The sequence below is a fragment of the Gasterosteus aculeatus genome, chromosome 3 (assembly GCF_964276395.1).
Source record: "Gasterosteus aculeatus chromosome 3, fGasAcu3.hap1.1, whole genome shotgun sequence".
In the NCBI taxonomy this organism is placed as follows: Eukaryota; Metazoa; Chordata; class Actinopteri; order Perciformes; family Gasterosteidae; genus Gasterosteus; species Gasterosteus aculeatus.
Window position 1 is genome coordinate 8,830,080 of NC_135690.1, and position 22,375 is coordinate 8,852,454.

The 22,375-nt window shown below is 45.2% G+C and overlaps 1 protein-coding gene across 3 annotated transcripts in view; it reads left to right on the forward strand.

Moving 5' to 3' along the window:
- epha4b (eph receptor A4b) overlaps positions 1 to 22,375 on the forward strand; it is a 69,674-nt gene that overhangs the window by 19,391 nt on the left and 27,908 nt on the right. For all 3 annotated transcript variants that reach the window (XM_040171147.2, XM_040171149.2, XM_040171148.2), the window contains exons 4-10: positions 871 to 978; positions 1,234 to 1,585; positions 15,455 to 15,610; positions 17,928 to 18,263; positions 19,009 to 19,121; positions 19,732 to 19,894; positions 21,371 to 21,479. In XM_040171147.2, coding sequence (XP_040027081.2) covers positions 871 to 978; positions 1,234 to 1,585; positions 15,455 to 15,610; positions 17,928 to 18,263; positions 19,009 to 19,121; positions 19,732 to 19,894; positions 21,371 to 21,479 — 1,337 coding nt within the window. The remainder of the gene's footprint in view (positions 1 to 870; positions 979 to 1,233; positions 1,586 to 15,454; positions 15,611 to 17,927; positions 18,264 to 19,008; positions 19,122 to 19,731; positions 19,895 to 21,370; positions 21,480 to 22,375) is intronic.

Genomic DNA, 22,375 nt, shown 5'->3' on the forward strand with positions numbered 1-22,375 from the left:
ATTTCTGCATTTTTTATTAAATCGGCCTGATCTCCATATTTCATCTGATATGAAATTTTACTGGATCGTTTTATTTTTCTTTATTTTTTACTGCGGCAGAAAATGTAGACATGGAGACAGCAAAGCAGCATTCAACTAGAGAAGCAAGCAGGAATGTATTATATTGATGGAGGCCAGTTTAAACATAAAAATGTATTGCGTTTTAGGGAAGGATACTGTGTCCCTGCACTTATAATATTATATAATATTGGTTGAGTCCTGTCAAAAGGCAGATGTAATTGTCTCTACTTTAATTATGAAATCAATGCTTATTTTTCCCATTATACCAAATGGCACCACGGAGCTGAGGATTTTTTTTCCATTCAACACAAACTATATTCCCCTCTTTTTGGCTTGTGAATAGATATAAGATAACAGACAAAAGTAGGGAAACAATCACATGTGAGATTAGCTGTCGAATGAAAGAGCCCATTCTCCAAAGGCTTCTTTTGAGGCTCTTCCTATACTTTAACTGAGGATATTATTTTTAAACTGTCCCCCGTTCTCTGATATCAGCCTAATATCACTGCTCTCTCTGTATTCATTTCTCCCCACTTTGTCTGCCCTCCTCACCCTCATTACATCTCTAGAATGAGTTGTGTAGATAAAATGAGATGAGTGCAGAGCTGCACTTTCATGAAACTACAGACAGTGTTGCTGACCGGCCAACGAGACAGATGGACCGAGATTTGAAGAGAAAGCAGCAGAATAGCTGCTGGACTATGGGAGGCTCGTTAAAATGTCACACTGGAGGGACTCCTTTTTCTGCGTGTTGCTCTGTTTCGTCTGTTAAGTTCAGTTTGTATAAGGGGATGCATGTTTCTCTTGCAGACGTTTAACATGTACTACTATGAGTCCAACAATGCCAACCTGTGGTTCATCAAGGAAAGCCAGTATGTGAAGATTGACACAATTGCTGCAGATGAGAGTTTTACACAGGTATGGACACACACGCACACACATAAGCTCTTACGTGCAAAAAAAATGAGATATCGAACATTTTCCACAGACAGATACTAATCTTATCTCATTTGCTTGCCAAATTGAGGTGATAATTTTTCATTTTTATACACTACGCAGCAGCATTATGCCCAAATCCAATTCTTACCCCTGCATTGAAAAGAAATCGTTGAATCTACTAACTAACTAACACATTTAAAATAACAATTTAAAATTATAATTCCTCTTCCTCAGGTGGACGTTGGAGACCGCGTCATGAAGCTGAATACGGAGGTGCGCGACATCAGCAACCTGAGCAAGAAGGGTTTCTACCTGGCCTTCCAGGACCTCGGCGCATGCATCGCTCTGGTCTCCGTCCGGGTCTTCTACAAGAAGTGTCCCCTCACTGTGCTTAACTTGGCCCAGTTCCCCGACACGATAACGGGCGGCGACACGGCGCTGGTGGAGGTCCGCGGCGTGTGCGTGAACGCCTCCGAGGAGTTTGAGGCTCCAAAGATGTACTGCAGTGCAGATGGAGGCTGGCTGGTTCCCATCGGGAGGTGTGTGTGCAAGCCGGGCTTCGAGGAGAACAAGGACGGCTGCCAGCGTGAGTGGAGAGGGTCTGGGGGACACGTGTGGGATGTATTTGTATAACTTTGTGTGCATATTTATCTCTGCATGCACAGGTCTCATAAAGGTTGTTTTTATGACATGAAAGCCACTTGATTGGAGTGACGAGTGAGATTCCTCAACAATTTAAACTAACCGCAGCAACCAAATCCATTCTGCTCTCTCAGACCTTGACGTGTAAACAAATAATTAAAGGTACGTGCGCGCCCTTGTGTCTTCGAGTATGTGCGGAAAACTTTCAGAGTTTTTTTGCCCGTGTATGTGTGTAGGTGCCAGCGTGGATGTCAGCTTCCAACATTGTGATGACAGCTCTGGCAGAGAACATGTTTCCGTAGAAGTTGTTTTAAGGCATCTCCTCTTTTTTCTGTGTGTGTGTGTGTGTGTGTCTGTCAGAGCTGAATGTCTTATTTTCTCTGCTGAGTAGGGGAGCATGTTATGTGTGTGTGTGTTTGACTTCTAGTAAAGGAAAGGGTATGCGAGGCAGATTATTGCATCGTAAAACTCCCCGGACGGCAAGTGCAGTATGTGTGCGTCTGTTTGTGTGTACCTACTGAGTGTACGAGCTGCATTAGACTCGCGCCGCCACTTGTCCCCGAGGGGTTTGCTCCCTCTCCGAAAAAGAAAATGGATTCATAGATATTCATCACTGCGAACTTGGAAATTGGGCACGTAATACAATTTCAGTTGTTTTGGAGAAGCAGCCGAGACGCCCACGGAACTCGGCAGCTGGGCCTCAGAGACGAGGGAGTAAGAACAGAAGCTGCTCCGCTGCCTTCAGACTGGTGATGTGCACAGATTGCGGCGGACCCCCGGCTGCATCTCAATCGCGAAATGCTTAGCTGTGTGTCTGTCTGGCTAAAAATGACACGTGCTTATTTGACAGGGGGGGGGATCTCAAGTATTTCACCGAAACTGTTCAAAGTCAGCCTGACGCAGGAGGGGCGGTTGACCTCGGTAAAACTCCACGACCTCGTCAGTCTGCTCTCGGATCTTATCAATCCGTGGAGAATAAATCGAGCAAGGGGAGTACGTTTAACAAGCTAGCTTTAACTCTATAACCGCATGTGTGTGTGTGATAGTGAATGTGTGCTGTAGTCGTGGGCTGATTTACTGTGACAGTCTGAGGTCAAAAGCCAGAAAATATATGTGTCCCTTGTCTAATAAGTCTAAGGCCAATACAGATGTGTGTGTGTGCGCGCGTGTTATTGGAGGCAAAACAGGTGTCCGCAACGGTGAGAGAGAGTGAGCCACGTCTTTCATTCCAGTTCATTTTAAGGCTTGTTTTGTGTAGTAATTATTCTAAAAACAATCAAAAATAATTTTTCCAACAGATTTGAATTCCTGCGTGATGGATTGAAACCTCGCCACGGCAGGGTGGTCTATTCCACCTACTGGGTATTGGGAAAAAACCTGTTTTTTTTTGGGTGGAATCTCGTCCAGGATTCGCAGAGCAATGAAATTTCCTCCTGTTACTGCAGGATAATTGCACATCTTGTATTTGTTTGCAGCCTGTCAGATAATGCCACCAGAACATCTTGAAAACCAGATTTATTCATCACAATGGCATCAATGCCGTTTTACTCGCAAAAGCCCGAGTTCACTTAGCCGCCTAACGTTACTGCATCTGTAATCAGCACGCTTTTAACAAAGACACGAGAGGACGCGCAGGGTACAACAACCCGGTGCACTGCGCTTTAATGTGTCCCTGAGAGAATGAGGGCCGGGCTTTTAAAGTCCTCTCAGCGCTCCGCATCTGCTCCAAACAAAAGGTTGCTGCCCCGACTCAGTCTGTAGGTCGCCCATAGGGAAAACACACTCGGCTAATGCATTTAAATCAGCCGCTCTCATTTCACACCGCACAAAGAGCGCACGGGGGAAAGGACTGGAGCGGCATTTGTAATTGCCATCACCGTGCAGGTGAACAGGCCTGTTTAATGGAGGTCTTGCATTGGATTTTTCTTGTTCATTTTGTTTAAAATTCTCTTTAGCATTTAGCTGCTTTTATGCTCGTTGCTCTATTGTACACGTCTTCTGTGTGAATCTTGCTTGTTGTGTATTGTTTTGGCCTCAAGTCTCGGCTCTTGGTGACTGTGAGACACTCCCTCTGGCTCCCATTCTCTCTCTCTCTCTCTCTCTCTCTCTCTGTGTCCCTGTCTCTCCTCCTCTCGGCGTGAGGCGCTAATGGAATCATTACTTCCCTCTCTGTGTTAGACAAACACCAGACACCTCCAATTACAGCTTTTTTCCCCTCAATCTCTGCCTCTCTCCCTCCCTCTCGGCTATTTTCTAACCTTGCTCTGGTATCTGTTTCTATAATGGGCCCGAGCCCCCCATTTTTCTCCTTAACCAGCCTTTGTGATACTGTGTTCCTTTTTCACCTCACCATTTTTCTTTCTGTCTGTCCTCCTCCTTACAGTCCTCATCTCCTCTGTCTTCACTCATTAAACATTTAGAGATCACGGGTTCATCTTTCTCTTTTTCTCTTTTCTCACACAATGCTTGCTTCCTATTCCCTAAAGTTATGAGCAACGCGTGTCTGAATGTGTGTGTATCTATTCACGTTGTTATTGTTGGACACATCGTATCAGTTAAATCTGCTGAATTGTTTTATGCTGCTCTGGCCCTTCTGCTCAGGTACGAACAAGCAGTACATGACTGGCAGGTATAATATTAGGATTCATGGCAAATAGGGTTAGCAAGCCAAAAAAAAAATCATAATTAGTTACTTTTTTTTATAATCTAAAAACTGTTTGGCTCATTCTTCAGTCAGTCCTTAAAAAAATCACAATATATAGGTTTATATATTTGGATATATTTAGGAAGAACCATTTATTTAAATTTTGTAGGACATTTCCTGAAATAAACTGTTTAATTTTGTACTGATTACAGAGGAAATAGACTCTATAGGAGGAGACAGTAAAATCAACGCGCATTCTAGTGTCACATCAATATTCCTTTTATTAATTTGTCAGCAACAGAAATGTAAAGAATACTCATCTATAACAGAACATTTGCTTTATCTCGTAATGCGGTTGAAAATAGTTACCCCTTCCGCACTGTAACCTGAACACACCTGGCATTATCATCATCACAAGCACTTCAGACATATGTAAACATAAAAGCAGTTTCATTATGATCAGACACAAGTCAGTAGACATGGTAACAGGTATTTTATGCATGTTGGTGTAAACTGCTCAACGGCTCAAAACGAATGCAAAATGAATGCTAAGTATCTTCAGTTTGAATATTGAATTGCATGCTCACCTCTACTATACACACACGGACAAATAGAAGAGGAATAAGCCTTATAAGCCTTTTGCTTCAGTAAAATATAAATCACTAGTCCTATCACTACATTTCATGATGCAGTTTAAATACTAAGCATATTAAATACTTGATGATTTCATTCGTTTTTTTCATCCACCTTTTGAGGGTTTTTTTCGGCTCTGCTGCTCCATCGCATGATGTCACACTCTTCTTCTTTGTCCCCGCTGGAGTTGCATAATATCTCTCTCCCCGTCTCTCTCTTTCTGCCACATACAGTCGGTCGCCCTCATCCACCCCATACAGAGCCTGAACTCCCCCCTTTACTCCCCCCCACGCTTCGTTCCCTCTCTTGCTTTTCCTTTCTCTCCACGTCTCAGTCTCTTGTGCATTCTGTTTCTGTTCTCTCTCTCTCTCTCTCTGCTTCCTCTTCCCCCTCCTCCATTTCCACTTGGCACTCCCTTGCCCTCTCCCGCTGTCTCTCTGTCTCACAGCTGGTAAGGAATGTTGTGAATTCTCCTCTCGAACCTCTCCTGCCTTAAGCCCTAGAGGAACATGCTGAAGGGCAGGAGTGTGTGTGTGCAGCTGTGACCAGACGTGTGTGTGTGTGTGTGTGTGTGTGTCCCGTCCTCCTCTGTGTGCCTGACAGCACCAATTACTGCCTCAGATGCCTGAGAGGTGGAGGAGATGCAGAGGAGAAGGACAGACACCTGTCACCTCCACACAAGTTCTCTTGCTCTCATCTCCCCTCTCTCTCTCTTTCTCAGCGGGCAAAAGTAATATAGGTCAGCGTGACGCGTCTGTCCGTCCGTCCGTCCGCGGGCTGCACTTGTCTGATGGTTGTCCTTCTTTCCTTCTTCTTCACATACTTTGGTTTGATGCTGCCAAAATGAAGCATGAAGAACTTTTCAAAGTCACACCACACTCGTCAGACTTCTTCCGCTTAGCTCGCCGGATGTCTTCACTTCTCAAATTAGACAAAAAGAAAAAAATCACAGAGAAATGTATTTAGCTCATTTCTTATTTTTATTTTTTGTGGTTAATAAGAGGATAATAAAGTGGTTTAGTGGCAAGCAAGCGTGACCTGGAGGAGAATTGCGTAGAAAAGGGCAAGAGTTCAATCTTTGACCTCGAGCATTGACTCAGGAATGTTTTTTAAAGTAGGAATAAATCAGCAGATAATGACTAATGCATCCTGTGGGTTCCTGCAAGAGATGCTTCATAGAAGTGTCGGCTGGATGAATAAACAAATGGTGACAATGTCCAGCTATTAGTTCAAGGCAAATCCAGCACTGAGTAGTTTAGCACTGACACTCTGACCACAGCTATGACATCATCACTTTTGGGGGAGATAAGTCCTGCAAAATGTCATTTTTGAGGGGGGAAAAAAAGAAAACTCATATGACAAATGATATGTCATTTGCTTTAAGGGCTTGAGTAAGATATTCATTTATAGGCATACAATGAAAGAAAGGCCATGACCATTCAGCCCCCACACCCCCACACACACGCATGTATATATACACAATAGACTTTTATATTTTATATCTCATAAGAGGATTGCATTCTCGGTTCATAATGAAAGGTTCGAGCAGGAAACAGATGTAGGAGAAGCCTAATATTTGCATCTGTGAAAGAGATTGAACTCACTTACACAAGGCTATAGGTGTGTGTGTGTGTGTGTGTGTGTGTGTGTGTGTTTACAGCTCAGTAGGGAATCTGCCTTTCTTCATTGTCGTTCCAACACGGATCTCTTCCTCTTACAAGATGTGTGTGTGTGTGTGTGTGTGTGTGTGTGTGTGTGTGTGTGTGTGTGTGTGTGTGTGTGTGTGTGTGTGTGTGTGTGTGTGTGTGTGTGTGTGTGTGTGTGTGTGTGTGTGTGAGATGTGGACAGTCAAGGCGGTTGGGAAAGGGAGCACTTTAATGACGATCACATACAGACTTTTTTGAAGGTCAAGTGCTCCCTCTTCCATGCATGTTTAAGCACACACATGCCCACACACTCATTGCTTTGCTCTGCTCTTGTCGGCAGCTCAGGGAGCTTGAGAGCCAAACGGTGTTGGTAGGATGGCAGTAGGGGGATTTAGACAGCAGGTCAAGCGATTTTTGTGTGAATACAGTGCAAATAATGTGTGTTTGCCGCGTGTGTGTGTGTGTGTGTGCATTAAGCTGTTGAAGTGTCAGGCAGCTGTGTGATATCACCAACCAGATGTTCTTAAAGGACAAATCGATATTTGAGCCAAGTAAAGGCCAGTCAGGAGTCCTTCTACCGGTCTGCTGGAGTGTGTGTCGACCAACTGTTCGTTGGTCAGCCTGCCTTGGCGTCGTGTAGTGGAATAAAGAGAGCCAGCTTTTAGCACATTACGCCTTTATCTCTTCTCTCCCACATGTCCCTCCTAAACTCCAACCCCCCCCCCCCCCCCATCCCTCTTTCTCATCTCCTTTCTTTTGTATTTGAATAAATGACAAAATCACAAAGGCTTAGGCGTTCGCTATATCCTCTACACACCATAGTCCCCCGTCTACGGACCCACACATCAGTGACCCAGATAATGTCTATTCACACACTTCCTCCCAGCACAGTTCCTCTTTCGCCATGGCGGATCTCTTGCCAGACATGAGCCGCGTTTCCAAAGCCGCCCTAATACCGGGGCGGATTTGAGCTGCTGGAGCGTCAAGCCACCGCGGAAACCCGGGGAAATCAAGGTGGCTTCCGCGAGGCAGGAACTCGCAAAACTCCGCTGAGTTGGGCGCTGTGCGTCGAAGCCTTATAGAGAAAAGGAGGAAAAGCAGGCCAAGGACTGAGAAACGTGGGTGACGTGTGTGTTTTCAGCCCCTCACGTCCTTGTATAGCACTATTCCCTACAGACGGAGGCGGGGAGAGCGTCCCTCTGTTGGGTACATTTGCCATTAATTGGATGCGTACCATTAGCTGTTGAGTTCCAGTTAGGGGTAAACATGTGTGCACTCATGGGAAAGTTCATCATTCTGAGATTTCTGTGGCGTTGAATCACCGTTGAGTCTGCTCCAGTCACCATCCGAAGGTTTCTGGAAAGGTGCTTGTGTGTGCGAGAAAAAGCAGAGGTAGCATGCAGGCAGCCAGCGGGGCTGCTAAACAGGAAACACAGGAACAGGAAGGCAGCCATTGACCCATTCCCCTTACTCCCTCCCTCGCTGTCTTTCTAGTCCGCGGATGGCTTCCAGATGTACGATCAGCCCTGAGTCGGACTGATTGCGCCTGGGTAGCACAGGCGTTGTTGCTCCAAACACAAAGTACAGATGTGGACACGGTCAAAGTCCGATTTGGACCTGCTTTTGTATGCAGCGCAGCTGCATTAGTATTTTACAGCTAAGATGAACTATCCAGGAAATTCAAACAGCCTCCACGTTTTCAGCTCAAGTGTTGGCCGGAACAAAGAGCAGTTACTCTGGACGCGATCTTTTTAAATACGGCAATTTTAGCACAGCTGCTGCAGTATCAAAGGTGGCTGCGGGCATGAGCGTAGTATGCTGAACACACCTGCAAGAGGCCATCAAGGCCATTAACTTTTAAGGCTGCTTCCTGAACCAGATCTGCCCATGGACCTCATTCTTTTGTCAATATTTATTTGTTGGATGAAACACTCCTGCTGTCCTGAAGTGTGCAGATTGTGTAATTGAGAGCACTAAAGGGACACGCGTCAGGAATTTTGCCGGTATGTGACACCACCTTTCCTGCAGGATGCAGAACGGGCGCTGTTGTCTCAAGGAGGTGGGTAAGGCGGTGGTGTTATAGGTATGCAGTGCTTCATTTCCACCATTAAGAAAATACTGGGAGGTGAAAGATTGCACTTCAATAGATTCATTCAGGGAGGGTTCTAAGCAGCAATCTTAGACTGTTCATAAGAAGTGGAGGACTGCAGAGGCTTTGGGTTCGGCCTTTTTGGCCGTTTCCATCGCACAGGTCGTCGTGGAGCTCCTTTCTGTGCTTTTTTGTTTGTGACGACGAAGTCTGTAACCCCCTCCCGCCCACGGGCATAAAAGAAGTTGAGATTGTGTCGTCTGTGTGCTGAGAGCGTCACCCAGAGCCCACCGGTGGATTACAAACAACGAGAATATGGCCTCCCACTTGATAGGAACATCTGCATGAGAGGGAGAAGAAGTCACGGGGCTCTTCTCTCCTTCACCGCCTCAGAGAATGAATTATTGAGAGCGACGAACTGAAAATAACGTGGGTGAGGAAAGGAGGCGCCGGGCTCCTCCTACACACACTGCGCGGTCACGGGGCGGACCGACGCAGGCGGGTTTACTCCCGTAGTGTGCGTCTGAGCGTGTCTGCCGAGATAAGATGTGTGTGTTTGTGTGTTAAAGCTCTCTAGGTTGGGTTTTTTTTTTTCTTTCGAGAAGGCATTTAAGCTACATGTGTGCCGGGTCGTAGTGACGGTCTAAATCAATGTATTTTAAGCTTCAAGGCCTGCGTGTGTATTTTTTACATGTGCCGTGTTTTACTGTTTTACTGACTTCGTGAAAGCAAAACAGACAGACAGAAGAATGCGTTATTCAGGCCGTGCACCAAACTCCCTACAGACTCGCACTATAGACCTGTCATGCTCTCTCTCTCGCTCTCTCTCTCTCTCTCTCGTCCAGGATCCCATTCACACAGAAACACACCTGGTATCTATTTAATCTGTTTTTACACTGCGGGATAATCACCCCTGCTCAAAATTAGTGAGCCGTCAGCTGAGGTTACCGCTATACAAGTGTGTGTGTGTATCTGTGTTTGCTTTAATTGAACTGAAATTGAGCTCTCTCTTTCCCTAAGAATGTTTTTGGAGGGGCTTGTGTACGTGTGTGTGTGTGTGTGTGTGTGTGTGTGTGTGTGTGTGTGCGTCTGTCAGTGAGAGAGTAAATATTTGTGCAGGAGCTCTGGAGAAGGTCAGGGTCAACGTATGACAGACAGCCCATTGGGAAATAAGACGCACAAAGACAGACTATACCCACACACGGGCACACATAGGGGCACGCGCACACACACACACACACGTATAGATAGACACATACATGCATACCCAAGCAGAGAGAATAACGTTGCCATGGCCAGAAAGGGAGAGAGAAACACAGAAAAGACAGAGACAGAAGAAATAAACAGACAAGAGGGCAAACAGGGAGATGGATGCAGGAGGAGCACAGCAGAGAAAGACCGTGATGCACCGAATGAGGAAGAGGGGGAGCTTCATCTCGTAGTTCCCCTTGGTTGCTCTCAGTAATTGGCCGGCGTCCAGAGGACAGACAGTAGATCAGAACGAAGCCTGAGTGTACTCATGTGCTTCATGTACCGGCCGTCACAAAAGCATTTTGTGTCCGGTCTGACCGTGTGTGTGTGTGTGTGTGTGTGTGTGTCAGAGAAGTAAGTGGCTGTTCTGTCTCTCAGAGAGGCCCATGTCTTCTGTCTGGACATGGCTCATGTCTTATGCCTGCTGCTGTTCAACACAATGCTTTTCCTCACTTGTTGATCACTTTCGGTGACAGCTGTGTTTTTAAATTGAGATAAATAGTTCGTACACCTGATTAGGTGGAAAAAAGAATTATTCTGTGATCATTTCCCGTCACCGCACACACACACACACACACACCAGCTATTATAATTCTATAAAAAAGAACATCATTGAAATTCACTCAGAAATGCATTCACTTTCCTCTCAGCCAATTCAAATATCTAGCCATTTAAATCCACATATACCACAAGGCTGACATAGAGTAACCCTACCTTTTCAAAATAAATGTATTTGATCATGAATCGTTTAGTATGGATTTTTTTTTGCCATAATTTATCACTGGAATGTCTGAATTTGATTCACCTTGTGACATAGTTTACCCTCATTATGCAATTAAAGATGTTCTAGACCCCTGGTCACCACATATAAATGCTTTTCTTTAACAGAATTTCTTAAAAATAAGAAATGGTCAAAAATAACAATATTTAGTTTCAAACACTGGGCCCTAAAAGGTGCAGATGTGTCCGCAGTAGTTAGCCTTCCATTATGAGCATTATTCTGTTCAGACTTATGGATACACATAAACATGTTGCGTTGCGCTGTATTACAAATTATGTTTACAGCTGATAAATTGTCACTTTCTACATGACCTGATAATTGGGTTGAACTGGCACAGCAATTACTCTCGCTAATCGGTGCTACGGTGTTCATTTCCTATATATATATATATATATATATATATATATATATATATATATATATATATGTAAAGTAATTTTTAGCTTAGACTAAATAAATGTGTCACATTAAATACGTTACATTAAATATTTTATCAAGATCTTTTAGTCTAATTAATTTGCATGGCTTTCATCTTTTGAGCTCTCACTGTCAAACTCATATTAGTAAGATGTCTCTTAGTGCTAAACATCCCATAGTTTATTGTGTATGAGTGTGTATTTTGGTTCGTAGTTTTGTGGACTGTGAGAGCTGTTGACTCACTTTAGGAAATATGTTTAAAAATAACTGACAACATTCCTGTAGTGGTGTTTAAGCCCAAACAAAGAGAAAACGTAAAGGGGATGAGTGTGATTGTTCACACACATGCTTCAATGTCAATGTTATGATGAGAAATAAGATTGGACTGAGAGAAGGAAAGAAACATCAAGCCTGTGTCTAAACGGGCAAGGAGAATTCCACAAGGTGTGTGTGTGTGTGTGTGTTTGTGGTTCATAGAATTAGTACTTACGGGGAACATTATGGCGTTAAAGGTGGTTATAAACTCTGATTAGGGAATAGAGGCTCACAGCAGGGGGCTGACATCTCTATTCCACACCAACCTTCTCATTACCACACTCACTGAAACAAACATACCACACACAACAACACACGCAGACACACTTTATTGAGCACATCTTCTTCAGCTTTGAAAAAAAGTAGCGTAAAGCTTATAATGGTTTTTTCAACCTGAATGCTTAGGGTTTTTTTCCCAACGTTTCAAAGGTGAAGAGGTATTTTTAACTTTTGTTTAAGTTTGTTTAGGATGACAAACATGACAACTTGACCGCATTCATGTTACACAGTGATGTACACATGAGCACCTAACACACACATACAGACGTGACTCCAGTGGCAGTAAACAATGTCAGATTCAATCTCGTCACATTTCTCCGCCGCCAGTTGATGTATCAATTTTTAAGTAGCTGGCCTCCACCAACGCCTGGGTAGCCGACACACACACACACACACACGCACGCACACGGACACACACAAACACACACTAACAGGCCGATGTGTGCCCCAGGAGGCGTGGCTCTCGAGGATGCTGGAAGGGTTTCATCTTGAAAGCCTGTTGCTATGGTGACCATTATGGAGTTCATCTCCCGTGGGCCAGCAAGCCTTACGCTGGCCCACAGGAGATGAACTGCTGACGATGAATTCCCCTTGAAAGAACACACACACACACACACACACACACACTACACCCCCCAGGTTTCTGCTCTGTCCGCCCTCTATGGAATGTTTGACTTGACCGAAGTGCGACAGAAATCAATCAAGAGCGGCACAATTAGCAGCAGAGGTAGAAACATTTGACAGGAAAGCGAAGCGGAGGAAATGACTTCCCACCAGGCACAGCCAGTGTTTGTCTCAAAAAAGTGCAGCTGATGTGATTTTGCATACGCACAGAGTGGCCCGCTTGAATGTAATTACAATGGAATGACTTTTCCTACAAGATATTGGCTTTGTGTTTCTGTGGAGGGCAACATTTTCTCAACTCTACCGCTGCTGTGTGGTTCCCACCAGCAACACACACACACACACCTTGTTTCAGCATTGTGTGGCTATTAACAAATAAATGCACAAAAAAAGAGAATAGAACCGAATAGAATGGGTTAAAGGAAAAACTCAATCAGCTCATACTGACTTTTCCCCAAAGGAAACAGTTGGGTTGTTCCCTTCTCAATCTGTGCGCAGTGACTGAGGGGGGGTCTTGAGTGGCACTACTATATCATATCTAAGAGCTATCGATTGGCACAAGTACACTGAGTCTCTCTGGTGACTGGATGAATTTTTAATAAGACACTAGATCTGAGGGCACTTTTTGTCTTTAGAAGAAACAAAACACAAACACACACACACACAGACACACTATTTACTGTACAGCATTGTCAACTGTTACTTTAAGATTTTGCAAATTTCCAGTTGGCAGATAGTTCTACGACATGTGACCAAACTTTTTGTTTTGCGCTTCTCTGTCTGCCTTGTGTGTGAGTTTGTGTTTACGAGCGCACAATCTCACTTCCTCCTGGTCCCTTTTTCATATCTACTGTAAATCATTAATCATAAGGGACCCAAGTCAAGTAAGTCAGTAATTTCCCATCGGGCACGCACGGGGAATAGCTTGAGAAAAAAAAAAGAAAAGAAAAGGGGGGAGACAGGGGAAAGGGAGGCTGTGAGAGAGAGAGAGAGAGAGAGAGAGAGAGAGAGAGAGAGAGAGAGAGAGAGAGAGAGAGAGAGAGAGAGAAGCTGGTAAAGCAGAGCAGAAAACAGAAGGAAGGAGACGGAAGCTCCACTGAAAGAAGCCAAGTTGTCATTCTTGCAGAAAGTTTTTGATCTGGCGGCTGATGGGACGCCAGGCCTGGCGTGGGGCTCCCTGTGCGTCCTCTGGTGCTCGGGTCCTTTTGTGCCTCCGTGGCCGGCCAGCGCCCCCGCAGCCAGGACAGCTCCCCCGAGAAAAGCTGCTTTTTTCACCCTACAGCCCTGCCAACAGGAACGCACACACACACACACACACAGGCACCCATTACCTTGGAAGCTGACAGGAAGGAGGAAGGAGAGCAGAAACCCTTTGAGAATTATCATTCCCTTTACATTCCTTTCTTTCTTTTCTCTTTCGCACATACACGCCCCAACACACACACACACACACACCTCTTTTCCAGTGTTCTTTCAGGTCTTTTGGGGATTGTGCCAGTGGACTTTGCTCCCCTATGATGAATGATTTGCCTAAAAATACTGTCTGCATGCAAGCAAGCAAGCACGATGTCCAGGTGGAAACACTTCCCTCCACAGTGATGAAACACACTACTTTTAGGCCACTTTTGCAGAACTTGTGTACCTGTGATTGTGGGCGAGTGTGGGTTATAATTTACAACCGTTCTGGGACGAGCGACGCGCAGCTTGATTAAATCCATGACCTTCGCCGACAAGCAATCAGCTGCGAGCACACACAATCACGCCGCATACTTAACACCGTCTTGCACACGAGCACTCAGCGCACGAACATGCAATCAACACCTGGCGGATTCTGTCGTACCATTGATCCATCCTATTCACACACACACACACACACACACACACACACACGTAGACGTATGGATGCACGCGGCTTCTATGGAATTGCATTTGCAAGGCACACAGGGTTTTGTACACCGTAATACTATTTACCACCGTCGCAGAAGGGGGCTCGTGAAGATGGGAATACCAGGCCCATGAATGTATAAATAAATACATGTGTAATCTATATTTATATTACCAAAAGGAAAGTCAGGAATTCCATTTTACTGCCTCGGATGCAAAAGGGGAAATCATTCAAGTCCCAGATCTATTCCAGCTGACTGCTGCTGTTGAGCGCAAGCAGGTTTTCCCTCCACAGTTTTATGACTCCACATAATGACTAATATGCAGCCACTGAAACAGCCGTAGCCATAATAATATGACGTTATTGTTACTATTGCTGGGACTGCGGCTGTGTGTTTGTGTTTCCCCGGTTGCCTGAAGATCTAAAGCTTATATAAGAGGGATGACAGTTGCTGTGCTGTTGCACTGTGTTATTGTACTGTAAAGCCCCGCGGTTACACGGACCTTCAGCCTGATGTGAAAGGATCTCACGTCAACCTAATGTCACAAGATATCAAATCAAACTTTTTTTTCTCCTTTTCTTTGCCGAGGATGCTGCGCGGCACATCTTATGACCCGTCGGTGTATGTAGTATCGTTGCTGTAGCATAACTCTCCTTCCATTCGGTGTCTTTGTACTTGTACTGCATCATTTCATCAGTTGTGCAAATATTGTACTCAGCAGGTTCAGATTGGAAAATGAGAAAAAATGAAAATTAAAGAACATTGATTTTCAAAAAACGTTTTAGAAAAGAATTCACGTTGTTTGTTTAATCAATTGTCTACATATTTGTTCCTGTTTTATTTTGTATTTCCCTGCCTCTAGCTTCACATTCTCCCCTGGCGTGTTTTCTGCCTCGTCCCTAATCGTTGCCTCCTGTGTCCAATCGCCTCCACCTTCCCAGTGTATTCAAGCAATCTGTGCCTTTTGTCTCATTATCGGATCGTCTGGTCTTTTGCGTGTTTCCTGTTCTCTAGTGTAACGATTCTCCTGATATTTCTTGGTTCTTCCCTGTGACCCTTTCTAGCATGCATACACGTTTTTCCTGGCCTCGGGCCTACTTGCTTCCGAGTAATTTGTCCTTTCGATTTGAAAAGTTCTTGTGTTTGAAAGCTGGTCTGGCAGAACTTTTTAAGGCTCTAGCGGTGCATGAGAAATGGAAAATGTCAGTGCACCCCTGACCCTGTGTTCCTCTGTCTCTGTCACTCCAGCATGCAGACCTGGTACCTACAAAGCTTCAGCCACGGATGCCTACTGCACCAAATGTCCTCCTCACAGCTCGTCCCCGCAGGAACAGGCCTTCGAGTGCGTTTGCGAGAGAGGTTTCTATCGGGCTGAGACAGACCCACGCTCCATGGCCTGCACACGTGAGTGATGGGAAAAAACACCGGCACACGTAACGTACACATTGTGCGCTACAAACTGTTGGAAACTGGTTTTATTCAGAGCTTCACCTGCCGTTAAATACTTGCATTTGGCCGTATATATTTTTATGTCAGAAATGGAATTTGCCATGATTGACTTGCATGTAATTTAATGAGTTTGCAATGTATAATCCCTCCGTGCATTTTCTTCCTACTTTGTTGGCTGTTATTGTTAAACACGACACTAGAAATACCTACACACACACACACACACACGCATCCATGTCTGTTAGCTGAGTGGTTACGGACAACGGATATCTCCGATGAGAACGCTAGTATGGGGGATGCTCTGAAAGAAATCTGATGATGTTTCTTATTCTTTGTCTGCCTCTCATGCACACACACACACACACACAATCACACAAAAGTGCCAGAGCTAAGGGGGATTGGACCAAATCCTGATGAACACTGACGGAGGAGAATGGAAAGGATGAGAAGTGAATGAAAGGTAGAGACAGAGCGGGATGGATTAAGCTCGACGGAGGGATGTTGGCGTAGGACAGTGACATGCTGGGGCCTGAAATAAATAAATATGGAGAAGCGCACACACACACAAACCTATTATCGGGTTATGGTAGATTACAGTCATTAATCGTTGTAGCAGGTGAGATGTGTGACAGTTGGTGTTATCAGCTGGAGATGTGACAGTTTGTTCAGATACGTACAGGCACACACTCTGATACGGCTGTGAAGTGGGTGGAGAGGGGAACAATGAGAAAAGGCGATGAAAGAATTTGTCAAGTAGCGACATGTAGAAGACATCAAGAATGAGACTTAAGACACCGGCACAGAATAGAACAGCAGGAGAAGTAGTGGACTTTCAGAGGGCACATCATTTAAATGTCATAAACGGCTGATCGGCAGGTGAGTCGATGGTTAAGTGTGGCCTGCGGATGAGGGGAGATGGAGAAAAGAGAAAAACTCACTCTGTCGGCTCACAATTTCAGGAGATTCACGACCCTCAGCTTCAATTATCCCTAGCATGGTCCCCATCCCTCCCCCTCCCCCCTAGCTCTCCTCCCTATCCCTCATTTCTAAGAGGCTCTCCACTGAGAAGACTAATCAGCAAGGTCTCGGGCCCTGCCTGGCCCCCTGGGTCTCGCTGCTCGGCGAGGACCTGATGAGATGTCAGGCCAAACGGCCATCGACTGACAAATCAGTGGTTTCCACGCGACAGGTTCCTACACAACGGGAACGGCGGCGTAAAGAGTCACCTTGATAATGGGTTGGACCTTTTGTGGTCCGCTCGAATGTTCTTTGCTGCCTGTAAGCACAGAGAGCTCCCCTATGTGAATCCACTTCATTGTTAAACTAGGAGTTACACGTTAACGTTGAGCACCTTGTGTATCTGCTGGGTTCATGCACAGCGGTGAAGCCCTCCATTGAGTTGAGTACGTTATGCAGAGCCGGTGGGTGTATGAGCATCATAGAAGTTATGTTTCCACTGTCCAACATGCTTTTGTAGCCCTACCAAATAACTTCAATAAGTGAATCTCTATCATTTCTATAATCCCCGTATTCAATACAGGAAGGAGTCTTAATTTCTCCTATCTACACGGGAGTGCACAAAATAAAACACGTGCAGTCCCCCTCTGGAGTTTATTTTGAGACACACTTTTTCGGATCCTGACAATGATGCACTAATTCTGCTGACGTTCCGAGTAAAGCTAACTGCTCTTAATCATAAAATGTACCTGACTCATGAGAAAATAATTCCAGGCACTCTATATAGATCATGTCCACTCACTATTGATCGTCTGCGGAGCAGCCCGGCTGCGTTTCAGTGAACCCCGCATGGTTAAAAATCCCTCCCTGCGGTCCAGCACCCAGTATTCAACATCACGTGAATTCTCTTTAAAGATGGATTTAAACTTCGGAAGTGTAATATGTTCTCGTACCTTTTTCATTTGATTCACCGAAGGCCTCTCAATCACTGTACATTCTATAGATATTACCAGAGTGCTTGATGTCCACCCTCTGGCTGGGGGGGGACGCTCAATTTATTTTGTATTTAATCAATGGTAATTCTGTTCTTAATAGAAACTGCAATATGTCATATAATATACATGAAGACAATGCACGTTTGGAGAGCTGGCACTGATAAACGGTGATAAATGCGTTGAATGCAACTCGCTCTTGTCGTACCATGCGGCTCTCCCAGTGCATGCTGGGATACCACAATCACTATTCTACTGAATATAAACTAAACAATGTCATATTACGAATAATATAGTAAATCTGTGTCTTTATCCTCCCCCAGGTTCTCCGTCTGCTCCGGAGAACCCCATCTCCACAGTGAACGAAACCTGCATCACCTTGGAGTGGTCGCCCCCCAGAGACACGGGGGGCCGAGGGGACGTCACCTACAGCCTCCACTGCAGGAAGTGCTCCGGCGACAGCAGGAAGTGCACCCCGTGTGGCAGCAGCATCCATTTCGTTCCCAGGCAGTTCGGCCTCTCTTCACCTACTGTGCTCGTCACCGACCTGCAGCCCGACTCAAACTACAGCTTCACTGTGGAGAGCCAGAACGGAGTGTCGGACTTGAGTCCGACGCCGAAGGGAACTGTGGTCATCAATGTGACGACGTCACAGACGGGTGAGGACATTCATGCTATGAAAAAAAACAACAACAACATTGAGCTACGACTGTCAGAACGCCAGCAACTATTCTGCATGATTTGACTGATGTCCACTTTTAAAGAAAATGTCTTCCCCTGCGAAGAAGGTACTAGGAGTTCGATGCATCTTTTTTTCCCCAAAACGGTCTCCTGATTGCACCTCGCTCACAAATCGTACCAGGCTTGTGGATGGCAGCTGTAAAATTACTGCTGCGCGCCTTCACTCTGAAGCCTCAAAATAACACCTCTGCAGCTCTGCCTTCACATATAGAATCACGCGTGCACCTTCCGCAGTGTGGGACTGTGGTGAAGATTGGTGTAGAGAAGTGTGTGTGACAGGGTGGTGGTGACTAATCGGGTCTGGTACTATGTGTGTGAACGTGTAATAACGTTGGGGGTGGTGGGGGGGTTGCAGCATGCGCCCCAATGTGGAGACGCTTGTTTGGAAGTCACCGGGTGTGTAGTTAATAACACCAGCAGGTCCCACGTACACACATTGAAGGATGCTGTAATCGCACGTGTACAAAAACAGCTTGTAAGCTCGCGCTCATTAGCAGAATGCCATCACAAGCCCTTCAAATAGGGGCGTTCTCGTTAGAGCACAGTAGGTATCAATCTGAAATATCACACAGCTCTCTTCTCACGCTTTAATCCTCCTCATCCTGCTGAACTTTACTCTCTTTGTTGTTCATGCTCTCCCCCTCCTGTCCTTTGTTTCCACAGTGAGCGTCGTGTTGAAGGAGCGGCGGAGCAAGGACAGCGTGACCTTGGCCTGGCAGGGTCCGGAGAGACCAGACGGAGCGATTGTGGAGTACGAGGTCATCTACTATGAGAAGGTGAAAGGGATGCACATGCGCTTCTTTTTTTAAAAAGGGGGCACTCTGCCGGTTTCTCGCACAGAGATCAGTTCTCTCGTTTTGTCAGATTTGTAACAGAAGGTCCACGTTATACACGCAAGGTGAAGATGAAGGCTTCTGGGTTATGTGTTCAGCCTCGGGCCTGTAACGACTCGTTCACCACAAACATCTCTCTTTGTCTCCCCTACTGCTCACACCGGGCCAATTAACCGCACATCTGTCAAACAAACCTCATAAAACAAGGCCAAGGTGATGAAATTAAGCCTGTGTGTGTGTGTGTGTGTGTGTGTGTGTGTGTGTGTGTGTGTGTTCCCAGGCGTTAGCAGTAAAATACTGTTAATCCTAGAGGGTCTTCCATAAAACGCGCACACACACATACCTAGAACAACAAAGTAGTCGAGGAATGAAGCTGGTAACCACATATTTACTCCCCCCCCGTCCCACAGCGTCCATTGCTCTTCACATAACCCTTAAGAGAATATCTGAATATAATTTTTTGGCCCTTGCACTATTCTTTGACACCTCATGTTCTCTACTCAATTTAATATTAAATTACCTCTTTTTTCTTTTTTTTTCCCTTCCGTTTCAGAATCAGCGGGAGCAGAATTACACAGTCTTGAAGACTCGCTCCAACATGATGACAGTGGAAGGGCTGAAGCCGGGGACCACCTACGTGTTCCGGGTCAGGGCCCGAACTGATGGGGGCTACGGGACCTACGGTGGAGAGATTGAATTGGAAACCAGCCACGAAGGTAAAGGGATGTTTAGTAAATATTTTCTCACAAAAAATATAGTTGTTTTTTTACCTAAATGTATGTAGGATTTTAAGTTTTATTTTCTTTTTCTAAAATGTCAGTGTGGTTTTCAGCTGAAAATGAGGAACAGGCAGTGAAGTGAGAATGGGTTACATGCCAATCCACGCTACGTAGTTGGAGGTAAACGTTGAACATGAGGAACAAAGATCAACTGCAGAGCAGAGAGTTCTGGGATATAACATAACAGTGCTGTAAGTTTGAATCAATCCAACTGATGGGTATAAAATCGCTCACTTTCCATCCGAATTGCTCGTTCAGTTCAGTTGTCAGACGGAGAAACTGCAGTGGGTTGTCATCTACTTGTCAAACCAGTGGATTGAAAGCGTCCTTGAATACCTATCGGGTGAAAAGGAGACTTCACAATGAAGGAAAATGAATATTTGACAAATTTGTGAGGATAAGATTCATGCCAATGGCGGAAGGAAAACCTAAAGGGGTTGGAAGATGTGTGAATCATCCCTAATGAAACATTTCCGACTGCTCTTGCTCCCCACCTATAGAATGACATCACAACAGAGATAATAGCACATCTCTGTAGTGATGTTTTTAATCCCTCTGTCACTTTGTCCTTTTCTCCCGTTTGCCGTCATCCACTTTCATTATCGCTTCATTATGTGCTTCAGAGGCCTCTTCAAAGTGAACATTGATTTCGGGACTAGCAGGCAGAGAGGGATAAATCAGTTCATGTGTAGCACTTCACTTTAGCCCACAACCGCCACACATTAGCTTTTTAATCAATAACAGTAATCCAGAGTCATGCATCAAATACTGGGAACGTGTTCTTAAAAAAAGTAACACTATGGAATAAAGCCGTTTCTAGACTTCAGACGTCCACCGCTGTGAAGTACAACACGAAGGTTATCTAATCAGATCAATTAAATTGATCGTTGAAGGCTGTGTATGTCTGTATAGGTAATGTAATAGGAGAGCAAGGCTTATCTATCCCTCCAACACACACACACGCACATCCATAACCACAAATATACATACACGCATACAGACACGCGTCTCTGCTCATGCTTAGCTAAGCCGGACAAATGGGGCATTTGTTGTGAGTAATGGCTCGATCGGTGCGGCGTAGAAATCGATGCATCGTTGTAGAAAGTTCTCTGCGGTAGCCTCGTTATGTGCAATGTTAACATATCCGTTTGGACAGCGATGGGAACGGCTTTCACGTCTCGCGGCCTCACAGGCGATGCAGAGAGAGCTTTTCATCAAGGACCTTACTCACCATTCCGTCCACCTTCCCTGGGCTCTTATTCATCCTCTGTCCTTATCTTCCTCTCTGAGGCTATCGTATTTCATTCTCTCTTTCCCCCGGCCAAACTCACCTCGCCGTCCTTCCGGCATCCAGCAATCCTCCGTTATGCTTCTGTTTATTAATCCACCGTGATCCCTTTGTGTCCCATTTAGACGTCTTTCCCATCGGGGACCCTAACCAGTCCACCATTCTGGCTGTGTCCATCGCTGGAGGGATCTTTCTCCTCGTCTTCCTGGTGACTTGCTTCGTTGTCAGCGGAAGGTATGGTAAACAAATACCCACAAAGAGACACACTTCACACGCGTGTACACTGTAGGAGAGCACAGTTAAAAAAAAAAAGAATACCGTGTAGACAACAAAATCAAATGGTCTGTTAACTATTTATACACATTATACCTCTTTTACGTAAACCGTGCAAAAACTCTTAAACACATAAAAGACACTACTTTGTGCCGGCTGACACAGTCTGTCGCCGTTGTTGTTGTTGTTGTTGTTGTTGTTGTTGTTTGAGTCGGTCTCATACCGGCTGCCCCGCTGCTGAAAATGCTCACTTCACTGGTGACCAACGCCCGTCTGTTTTGGATCATTATTTAGCATTTCCAAGAAAATTAAAGTATACATGTTTGGTCACTGTGCTTTGGGTCAAAGAGTTGAAAGCGCTGCTGCACAGACTATTAACAAATTGTTGTTGTTTTTTTTGAGACCAGATGGTGGTTTCTGGTTGCACCACTGACGGCTGTAATCTCATCAGTTGACCCACAAAAGAAGACTTTAAACGTCTTAGTTATTGCTGCCAGGGATGTTTGCATCTTTGGCTCACGCAGGCACAAAGACTCCGCTAACGATATGCAAAGGGCCTTTCCAGCAACGTAGATGAGCTTTACCTTCCTACACGCGCGAGTTGAGCCAGGTGGATCGAAGGAGCTTAGTTGGCGGACGGCTCTTTGCACAGAGAAGGAAAGGACAACGTCAGCGGAGGAGGAAAAAAAGGGATGACAGCATCCGTGATTTACCGGGCCTGCGACTGAATGTTTATCCTCTATGAGCGCCGCCCAGATTAGCTTCACGTTAAAGAAATACGCGCACGAACGCGCAAACATGCACACACAGTTAAAACATTAGTATTGATTCAGGTGATTGCTTATCAGGCTGAGTGC